This window comes from Xiphophorus maculatus, chromosome 5 (genome assembly GCF_002775205.1).
Source record: "Xiphophorus maculatus strain JP 163 A chromosome 5, X_maculatus-5.0-male, whole genome shotgun sequence".
NCBI classification, from domain to species: domain Eukaryota; kingdom Metazoa; phylum Chordata; class Actinopteri; order Cyprinodontiformes; family Poeciliidae; genus Xiphophorus; species Xiphophorus maculatus.
In genome coordinates, this window is record NC_036447.1 from 10,837,121 (window position 1) to 10,848,879 (window position 11,759).

The 11,759-nt window shown below is 39.1% G+C and overlaps 1 protein-coding gene across 1 annotated transcript; it reads left to right on the top strand.

The window, feature by feature from the left end:
* Positions 1-714: 714 nt before the first annotated feature.
* Positions 715-5,412, top strand: LOC102217046. The gene is made up of 4 exons (XM_005809085.2): positions 715-756; positions 2,762-3,374; positions 4,606-4,742; positions 4,968-5,412. The coding sequence occupies exons 2-4, from the start codon at positions 2,770-2,772 to the stop codon at positions 5,141-5,143; spliced, it is 918 nt and encodes a 305-aa protein (XP_005809142.1). The 5' UTR covers positions 715-756; positions 2,762-2,769; the 3' UTR covers positions 5,144-5,412.
* The last annotated feature ends 6,347 nt before the right edge of the window (positions 5,413-11,759 follow it).

Here is an 11,759-nt window from a genome sequence, read left to right on the forward strand (position 1 = left end):
CTGAAGTCTTGTTGCTTTTAAAGGGCTATTCATTGAAGTCTAGATAATTGATTTGGCAATAAAGATGTTTGGGCTGTAATAATGCCTCATCAGATTCTTATCACATTGATAGCTCTCGATTCAAATCGCAAGAAAGGCCAGCTCAGGTTTGCTAATAACTAGATAAACATGCTTAAAATGTTTTTTGTATTCTGTTCCAAGGGTTGCTATGCATTTTCTCTTTCAATATTTCTATAGCTTTAAAAGAGTGCAGATGTTTTGGTCAACTGCCCAGTTTCAACACAAAAGTTTAATTTAAATTTGCACCAAATGTTTTAAGACTAAGCAAGTAGATAAATAAGAGTTATAGCTGGTACCTATCCAGAGTCGGGATTTTGGCACAATTATTATTCCACTATACCTATTTTCAATGGCCATTGAGAGAAAGGAGAGGTTCATCCTGAATAGGTCACCAGTCTATTACAGCTGAGGCAAATAAATAAAGCATAGAATCAAAAATAGCAAAAATAAATAAATAAAAAAGAAAAGTAAAAATGCTACACAAATTCATAGATAAAAATGGGATGTGTTGAAGCTCAAGAAAAGAAAATGGTTACATCTAAATTGAAACAGTCAAGCTGAGAAAAGGAAGTAAATGTATTTCTCCGTAGCTTGGCGCCACCTATCTGTCACTTCGTTTAAATAACTTTTTTTTGGGGTGGGAGGAGAGCGATTGGTTCTTCGCGGGGGTCAGGCCTGCCTGCAGCTTCACTACAGGTAAGAAATATATTCTGATGAAGCCCGATGTTAAGATAACTAACTCGTTTTTATTTTAAAATGATCATTTTTGCTTCCCGGCCGCTTAACCTACCGCTATAAAAGTTACCGCGGTAACTTTTATAGCGAGGAGCCAGTGAATCGCAGCGCTACGGTTAGCTAATGGAGGCGTCCCGACACCAGGCGGTTACATTGAAGTCAGCTCAGGGGGGAGTTTATTACCTTCTGTGCACATTAAGACCATCCTGGTGCGGTCTGACTCCAGCTGAATCTGAGTGGGTTTTACCTTTTAAGCGCGATTTAACACTGATCTGCATCCAAACATAAACTACGCAGAAAGTCTGAGGAACTCATATTGAAAACAGTAGCTAGTTCAGTTCACCAAAAAAAAGTAGGTTAAAGTTTGCTCTAAGATGTTAAATCTCAGTACCTAAGAAAAAGTGAATTTCAATAGTTTCAGTCTTTTTTTTTTCCTGCAAGTTTTAAGTTTAATTTAACAGAACATTAGAATACCATTAATCCATGGGTGCCCAGAGTCGGTCCTCGAGGTCCGGCATCCTGCATGTTTTAGTTTTCTCCCTGGTTTAAAGCACCTGGATCAAATGATGGCTCGTTAGGAGGCCTAAGAAGAACATTGAGTTGCTGAAAAGGTTGTTACTACCACCAGGGAGAGAACTAAAACGTGCAGGATGTTGTCCCACGCCTATTGAAAAATGACATTTTAAAACACGAGTGTTAGGTTTCTGCAGTCAGTACTAGGTTGGGGCTCCTTTTGCATGATTTACTACATGGATGTCCAGTTCTCAAGGGAAACGTGTCCTAACAGCTTTAGATGAGTGTCTGCCTCCTCAGAGTCCTGATAACGAGCAATCATTTGATGCAGGTGTGTTAGAACCAGGGAGGGACCTAAAACATCCAGGATACCTGCTGCTGAAGACTGACTTTGAATACTTCTGACTTACTGCATCAGAACGGTGTGGCTCTGCTGAGGTGCAATGGAAAACCAGGTTGCTTTGGTAGCTGTCTTCAGGTCAACTGCGTTGTTGGGTCTGGGTTTTCTCATCTTCATCTTGAATAGATTCCCTATGAGATTTAGGTCTGGTGAGTGTGCTGAAATGACTAAGCGACCAAAAATATTGAACCTTTTCAAAAGATGTTTTTGAGCAGAACTTATACTAGAGTCCTGTAAAAACTATTTGCCACTTCCAAATTTCTGCTGTTTTGCTACTCTAAATGTCAGATGATCAAACTCCTATATCAGAAAAAGATAACCAGATGAAACACAAAATGCAGTTTTCAAATGGGAAGCAAATGAAGGGAAGCAAGCCATCTAAACACTAGCCTCGACTACTGCCCATTCTGTAGAATCAAGAAACCACCTAAACAAAACTTGTTTCACAACATAAAGTAGATTAGGCTTTTAAAGAACAAAAAGAAGCCAAAAATGAAAAGATCTGACTCTTCAGCTGCTAAGTATGCACAAAAGGGTGATTCTGAGAGTTTTCTGCATTGGAGCATTTTTACAGATATTCACAATAATTGATATGATCACTTTTTCTATCATTTTTTTAATATATAGGAATGCACCAATATAAAAATTTGGGCTGATATCAATACTGCTCTTAAGGCTGATAACCGATATTTTCTGCTATTATATGTATTTCTCTACTTCTTTGACACCATTAGAAAAACACAGCTGACATTGCCTCTCTGCTTCAGTTAAACATCCCACAATCCTGTGCTGCATTATTATCACACATCCAAACATATGCCATGATCATATCCTTCTCCCGAAACACTAACAAGATTCAAATAAACTTTCTGTTAATATCAGAGCAGTTCTACTTATCAATACCAATATGTTAAGAAAATCCCAAACAGAAGCTGATTCTGATTTTAATGCAGATGTCCTGCATCTCTTTATTTTTAGGTTTTGTAATGAAGGAAATAAAAAGAATATGTATTATTTATGATGTGTAATGAACCCTTTAACCTTGTGTGACAGGTGACGTGATGCCTCAGTGTGAGTTCAGATTCGAGTCCGGACGAAAGGGAGTTCAGCACAACAACTGTAAGCCCAACGATCTGCCCAACGGTCACATTCCTGATGCACGTTGGGTTAATAGGGCAAGGCGTCGACATGGAGCCAGTGAGAGTACGAATGCTGGCTCTCTGGACCGCAGAGACTGGAGTACTAAAGTTGTGTTTCCGAAGAACCCCGGGAAACAAAAGGGTGCTTTTTCACCTGTCACTAATGATACGCCAGCTGGAAGAGGGAGAGTTGCAGATGTGCCTCGGTACACTACAGCCAATGGCCACCAACGTGGAGCCAGCGAGAGTACGAATGCTGGCTCTCTGGACCGCAGAGACTGGAGTACTAAAGTTGTGTTTCCGAAGAACCCCCGGAAACAAAAGGGTGCTTTTTCACCTGTCACTAATGGTACGAGAGCTGGAAGATGGAGAGTTGCAGATGTTCCGCAGTATGCTACGGCCAATTGCGCCGCCAGTTTTGGTGTCACTCATTACTATAAGCCTGAACAAGCAGCACCAGACCCCAGATTTTCTGCATCCGAGGAGAAACGAAGAGGAAATAACCGCTTCAGAAACAAGAAGAAAAGGTATGCCAAGACTTCTTCTGTCAGCATTGTTAACTGAGGAACACATTTAGTCAGTTCTGCTGTCGTTTTTAGGCAAATCTCCACAACATAAGTGTTAGCTTTTGCATGGCAATTGTACAGCCTCTTTTAATATGATGCGCCACCTGTGTGTCTGGTGTGGGTAGACTACAACACAGTGTTAAAGTAGGGCTGAATGATATGGCTGAAAAATGTATCACAATATAATATTTTCATATCAGACTATTGTTTCATATCAGTCTATTGATAATTGTTTGTTTTTTTTGTTTTAAATATCTGAAGTACAACCAAACTGATGACAGTTTTACATGTTTTATCCACTTTTCACCCCGTTCTATTTTTATTTTTAAGCAGTCATGAGGCACAGTGGCAAAGTCTTAAACTGCTGCTCTGCATATTACACAGCAATTTTTTGCTAGGTAACCAAAGAGTGAGTGAGTTGCTAGGTAACCAAAGCATGAGTAAGTTACTAGGTAACCAAAGAGTGAGTGAGTGAGTGAGTGAGTGAGTGAGTGAGTGAGTTAGTTAGTTGATTCCAGCAACCTTGCTTAGCTGGCTATGCAGTTAGTCATTCCTCTGCCTACATCCCCCAGAATGCTGTTTGGTTCTAGATCAGAGTTCAGTGAAATTGTTGATTCTGTCAGACATATTATCTATTGATATTGACCATGTGTTTATTATGATATATATTATTGATTCTTTTTTTGTCCAGGCTGTTTTTGTTGGATTTTTGATTTTGCAGTCTCTTTCAACCAAAGGACTCAGCCAGGTGTACTTTCTAATGGACAGAAAAACAACAGACGTGGTCACTAGCAGCAGTAACTCAGAAATGAATTACAGCGAAACATCAAAGCATCGAGGCAATTTTACTTTCTATGGAATTTATAACGGTACACATTGGTAATGTCAACAATGCATCCTTTACCGTATCCAGGAAAAAATGCAGGACCCGTAAGCACTGAGCCAGTTATATCATGTTGTGCTGTCGTCGTTTCCAGTTTTTTTTTTTTTCTTCTGACAGATTTCTGTTCAATTGGCCTCAAGGATCAGCATCTTCCCCAAAATGTGAATTTCCTTTTCTTGCCTAAAGACATTTAGGTGCATGCTGTTCAAAACATCTACAAATACATTTAGACTTATGTGTTTACATACTCAGACCTCATAAGAGGACCTACAATGATATTGAATCCAACACCATGGGTCTTTTTTACAGAGGTATGGACATGACCTTTCCAGAAGCTTATAAGCCAATCCTGATGTCCTTGCAAGAGAAGGAAGACTGGGACAAAGAGATCCAAGATGTCACTCTCAAAAAGAGGGTGGAGTTGAATGTAGTGACCGTGCCTTATGGTAAAACAGACTTTTACTAACTCTAGAATCCATTTGTCCATCAATGTACAGTACAGTCTCTACAAACAGAGCAGTGATAATATTATGACGGTAACCGTGTATCAGATCTGAACAGATATGCCACAGGAAGTAGAAAACTCAGTTGAAATTACGAAACTAAATTTCTAATTAATTTCAGAAGAGTGCTATTTTTAGGCCCTGACTGGCTTCATGTGCCTTCTCTAGGTCCGGAGGATGTGCTCCACTTCTCTCTGCAGGATTTGTCACTTCGGCAAAACAACATGGCCGATGCACCGGTGGCGGCTAATTACAGTCCAGCTGTGCACCACGCACATCCGATACGATGGCGCCGCTACCGCTTTGCCATTCAATCAGAGCAGTTTGCAGACGCCGAGGAGTGAGGCAGGTGCTAGCCACATATCGTAACCAACATCTTATAAGACGTGGGTGCTTAGCGTTTTTTACAGTTGACCCTATGTGGGGATCCTGGAAAGTAGCTGTGAATAGAATATTTGTCATATGGTCTTGTTTCTCCCATGAATATGGCTTAGTTTTCATAAATTAAAAGGTAAATATTTACTTAAATTTCGACATCAAATATGTCGTCTTAAATTATAAGATAGCACAAGTTGCATGTAGTTTCTTCCATGTTATATTTTATCTGATCATTTGTTTTAGGATTTTAGTTTGTTTATTTGTTGTTGTTTTTAAATGAATCATTTAGCTTTTGCCTTTGTGGTCTTAAATGTTTTTAGTTGTTTTCCAGACTTTGTTGTTCTGCCATACTTGTGTTTTTATATTTTTCAATATAAATTTAATAGTTTTGTTTTAAATGGCCAAAAGACTGTTGAGGATGTTGATGGTGGATCATTTAAGAAAAAAATTCAAAGGATTGTTTATAAAATAGCACGTTCATCAACAACATGTAGTTTGTATTTTAATTTTTAATTTAATAGTCAAAAAAGTAAGCTTCGAAGTGGGAGTATGGTTTATGTAACACCAACTAATCAGCTTGTTAATTTTCTTTGCTAGAATAAAAGATTTTCCTCAGACTTCTGTTCTAGTTTTTTTGCCTCCACATTATGCTTTTTGAGATGTACACAGTTGGAGTCACAAGTTTTGTGACAGAAATGTAGATTTTCCACAAACTTCAGTTTTTAGTTCTTTTTGCTGCAGTGTACAGAACTTAATTATTTTGAAATGCTTTTATTGAGAAACGCTTGTAGTTTATGGAAACCAGCAGTATGACAGCATTGACCTTTCTTTTTGATTTACTGGATATAAGATTCTGGTGCAAATCTTGATTGGTGACCCGGTCATGACTTAGCAGTGCTCGGAGGTCGGCTCATTCATTCAGAATGACAGAGAAACACCAGCTAAGTAGGTCATATTGTGACAGGGGTGGAACATAAATGAGTTTTTTGTTTTCATTTAAGCTACATTTTATTGAATTCGCAATTAAATTCATCTACTCGTCAGATACACCTAAACGTAGTTGAAGTTGCCATCAAAGAAACTGAAACTGTGATGTTTGCAAAAATTCTTTCCATTTCAAAGCTTGTAATTGAATAATAACTCCTCAGATTTTTCTCTGAAAAATGAGCACTTTATTTGCCAGCGATTGCATTTGCCAGCAGCTAGATGGTGCTGTCGGTGCATGACTAGATTTTTCTGAGAGCTTCCACACACCTTGGGGAGTTCAATGGGTTCACTCTTAAAGGCTTGAGAGGCACAGGCTCTTACTTGCATGCTGCTTCCCCCCTGTTCTTTAATTCACATCGCAGCTTACAGTGGGATTGCTCCTGAGCAGATCAAGGCAGTCTCATGATTGTTAATCAATAACCTTCACAGACGCCATGTCACGACTGGATTGAAACTGTGCTTTCTCTGCTTCACTCTGTTCAGACTCAGAATTTTAAGTAGCTGTGCTGTTTCAAGTATGAACAGATAGACTGCAGCATCAGATCTGTGATTATCAAAGAGTCTCAACTGCTTTTGATCTACTCCACCCTTTAACATAGCTTCCATTGTTGATGTCACAAGCAAGTGTGACTAGAGGAGTAGAAATGATATAAAAATGATACAGATGGATTTTATATTCTTTGCATACTCCCACACAGAGGTGGCTGTAAGGATGGGGTCAAATTGTCACAGAGCTGCTCATGTCAGTGTCGTAGTGTAGGTACTGTGTAGCGAGTTTAGAGCCTATTGTTTGATGTCTCTGCGTTAGGGTATAGAGTCTTTTTCCTTGGGTAGCCTGCTGACTTGTGGCCTAATTGCTAGGGGATCTGACACTATTAACAGTTTTAGCATGCAGTAGACCCCTGTAGAGGGTGCTCTACAACCAGCACATTTTGGGATAGTCTTAGCATCTTAACTCCTCATCCATGCAGTACTTCTGAAGTATTCAAGTCGTTCTGTCAATTCTCTATTGAATTATTACTTGGTCATTCTAGCACAAGATTATGCTTGGATCTAAACCATAATACTGTTATTCAGGGTTTTCCATCCTGCTGTAAGGTGATCCTTTTCCCCAGTCTAAATTTTGTTTTGCTTTCTCTAACATGGAGTGTCCTCAAGGGTCGGTAGATGTTTTGGATGACTCTGATCCAACACAGCTGATTTAAATGGTTCCAACTTAGCATGTCGATGCTCTGCAGAGGCCTGCTAGCGAGCCATGAAGTGTGCTGAACCAGGGAGAAAACTAAAACATGCAGCATGCCTAGAAGACTGAATTGGACACACCTGTTTTAACAAGTTTACAAGAACAAGGATTGTTTTGTATTTAGCTCCATCCACCTTCCCATCAACACTGACTGGGTTGATTGGCTGGTTTCTGTTTTTATTTATTCCTCATATTTCTTATATTGGTAGGAATTGTTGGTTGATGACGACATACAGTACACTGTTGGTACTCTCATGCTCCATGGACTGCTGTTGTTGTTTTGGCACATTGTACTGTCTCTTGTTTTCAGAGTTCCACCTGAGCTTTTCATTTTACTGTAGATGATCTACTTTGCAAATCTTTCACATCCTGAAATTAGAATCTCCTCTAAAGGAGAGTCTACGTTTGTAACTAATAAGATGGATCCATGTGATATAGATTAATGTGTAATCTACATCATACATTAAAAGTGCGACATAGATGTTCTTTCCTTTGATGTGAAGTTAGTTCCAGCTGTTTTCACATCCATGTGACAAGTTTTTATTTTATAGCTTCTCCTCATAAATGTCTCTCCTAACTTACCCCCCTCCAGGGACACTCAGGCTGTACACACCCCATCTGTTAGTGATTGTCACTCGAGTTCAGTTTTTGCTCTGCAAGACTATTCTAGGTTCATGAATCTTGATAAGTGGCATTCAGAATAAAAAACAAAAGTGCATCTCCCTGGGGTTCGAAAGGGTTTCCCTCGGAGTGCTGGAAGTAGCTGGAGCAGTTCTGCTTTCACATATTGTTGGGGGTGGTATCAGAACTCCAGAGTTGAGAAACACCACCTCTTGTACATGTTTTAATCTTGGCGTGTGAAAGCACCCCTGTATGATTCCAGTAGATCACGTTCGGTGTTTGAACAAATAAGCGGATGCACCGGAGATCTGAAATTAGCAGGGTCACTCTGCATCCTCACTGCCACATTTTGCTTATGCAGCTTTTTATTACAACCCAACTACACTGACTGACTTGGACAAGTTATTTATATAAAATGCTCTGACCTACCTGCACTGTGGTTATGTAGTAGTTGTAAAGTTTTCCCATGCGGTGATGGTAATCAGTTCCAGATTTTAAAGCCTCATTTCCCAAACGTGAGTCACCAATTTTGTCTGTTTCAACTGTGACTATTCATTTATTGTCCTGGCAACATAATGATCTGTTTGGTCCAGCACATTAAGAGATTCTGGAAACAGGAAGGAGGTTTGTGGTCAGCTCAAACTCCAGTCGCTAAGCAAATCACACTTATTCCGTTTGTGCGCTTTGTTCTTAAAATTGTGGTTAGTTCACCTCTAGAGGCCCATAAACCTATATGGTGCTGTGAAACCTCTCTTATTGCATTTTTCAAAAAATACTCAAGTATTTCAGATCAAACAGATTTTAATATCAAAGACCCTGAGCAAAAACAAGGTGGGATTTTCAAATGATTTGGTTTAGTTTAATGGGAAAATTTGCAATGAGTGTTTTAAATCGCGGCAGAGGAATTTCAGCACATTATCTTTGATGAATAGTTCAAATTCAGCCACATTGAAGAGTCTGTAAGCATAAACAGCTTGTTTATAGTCATGCCTCTGAATCTCAGTCTTATTTTAAGTCTGGACTTTGACTATACCGTTCATCAAAAACCATTTTGTGTGCTTCAGATTAATGTCCTGCAGCATAACCCAAGTGAGATTGATCTTATTGTCATGACCTGATGGCTTGACATTGTTCTTTAGGATTTTCTGCCAAAGCAGAATTTATGTTTCCGCCAATTACAGCAAAGCAGCCCCAGACCATCATACCAGCACCTACAGTATATGTTTTAGTTAGCATTATGTTCTTTTTCTTAAATGAAGACTGCTTTTCGAAAACCTCTGCCCAATCTGACTGAGCATGAAAAAATTTTTTAGACATGTGTAAAGCTGACAGAGGCTTCTCCAAAGAACCGACTAAGTAGACTGAATAGAAATGGAAGCTACACTTTTTATTTAATAAAAAAAGAGGTTTGATTTTTCCTTCCATCCCACTGCTGTGGGATGGAAGAACAGATCAACACAACTACTTTGTGTTGATCTGTCCCTTTTGTTTATGTGATAAAATGCTTTTATAGGGAACTACGTCATCTAGCTTTTTACACAGCAATTTCTTAGCAGCCAATAAGTTACAAACCAGTTTGTTTTAATCCAGCACAATTTTCACATGAGAACTTTTCCAAATTCCTAGTTGTAGAGTGTCATTTTAATCTTTAGTTAATTATTAGCATGGTTTAGTTTCTATTTAAATCATGCCTAAACTAGAATCTTCAGATTTTTCTGAACGTAGATAATTGAAACATCTTTTCCCAAGTTCTTTGGAAAACTGTATTAACTGATAGTGGCCAGGCATTGTGTCAATCCAGTTGAAACAAATAGCCATTTTGATGCACAGTTCAGGAAACCTCTTTGTGCCCGCTCATTTGCCCATAAAGACTATCCAGTGTTCATCATAGCATCCCTGCCCTATTCCTTAAATGACCTCCCACAGTGCATGATAAATGGTACAACCAGTTCAGAAAAACAACTTTATGTTTTTCCTTTGCTCTGTGACTCACCTCCTGCCATTGCCTTTCCATTTGTCTTCGGCACAGTTATTCTTTGCCTTTTTTCTTTCTTTTTTAACTCATCTTGCAACAGCTTGTTGGCAAGTACAGAATAAATCTGTGGTGGGCTGCATATAGTCAGAACTAACCAGTACAAAAACCTAAATAAATGCCCTGTTTTGAAGTTTCTGGTAAATTGGAACCATAGCATGCAGACGTCTAGTCGTTAAAATTGGTAAAGATGGAAACTGCACCGGGCTTTGGAAAGCCTCAATTAGCCTGCCCCCATGACAGATTTATTTAATTTGGGTTTTTTTTATTTGCTCAGTGTTGGCAACTTTAAACGACTTCTGGGAAATTCTTAATTCTTCTCACTTTCAGGAAATATTTGCGCTGTTTTGTTGGGGATCAAATGTATGATCATCTGTTTATTTAACAGCCCATTGCAAATGTATTCCTAGAGCTTAAACTTCCTTCAAGATCAATATATATTTTACTGGGATTTTATGTGAAGAACCATATCACAGAAAATCAGAGAAAAAAATCAATTGCAATAAATTGCCTCAACAAGTTACCTAATTAGTAAATAAAGTCCTTCTGTGTGTGTTTTCATCTCAATATAAATCCAACTGAAGACTTCAGATGGAGGTGAATATTAGGGAACAAAATGCTAAAAAAGTAAGGAAATGCTTTGTTCTTTATTTCTTTAGTTTGCTTTATTGGACTCCTGAGCTAAACTGACAGCCCGGGAAAAGAGTTTTGAACAAAAAATCAGGTAAGAGGCCCATGGTAACTCTAGAGGAGCTGCAGAGATCCACAGCTCAGGTTGGAGAATCCATCAACAGAAAACCCTGTTGGTGATATACTGAACAAATGTGAGCTTTATGGAAGCATGGCAAGAGGAAAGCCGTTGTAGTGATGTAAGCAAAAGGTGATAAAGTATAAATTCAGGGGACTGAAAACAAATGGATGCCGCTGTCTTCAGACTCATTTGTGTTTCTCCAAATGAAGAAACGATGCACTCTGCTGTCACTGCCTTGACTTAATGGGAGAAGAGTCAACATACAGAGTTCAAATATTTGGGGGAAGAGTTCACAGAGGCTGTGGAAATAGGTGGCAGAAGTGACTGTACTCTAAAGGTTATGATGGCCTTGTGATCAAACCATTTGTTTCTTAACTGTGATGAAATGTAGAGGTCACGTGAGGCCCTTGCTCCTTATTAAACCTCCTAATCCCCGAGCCGTAGTTTTTCATATTTATTGGTGGTTGTCGCAGTTATGTCTTCATGTGTTGGTGTTTGTCGGTGGATTGTTCTGAAAGGCATCATTGCCACATCTGGTGAGCAGAGGAAAGGCTGCTGAGTCAGAGTGATCGAAATCGAGACACGTTTGCCCAGAGTCAAGTTTCCACCATATGGTGAAAATGTTGCACTCCCACTTTTTACTGGTAAATTCACTTCCTGGCTGTCACTGTGATGTTATTGCAGGACGTTTTTGCTGAATGACTCACATGATGGGACCGTTGAGAAAACTTGCGCTTTGACTGTCCTCTTGAGTTATACACACCCATCTCCAGTCTCATAAAGACAAACAAACTGCAGCACATAAATTGCTCATGTTCACAGCTGAGATGAAAGGGAAAATAGGTTATTGTGTGGTTCAGACAATGCGTTTTCGAATGTGTGACGACTGTAAATCCTCTTTCGCTAGAGTGAATTAGATCTATCTAAACTTAGGAACATTTTAACATT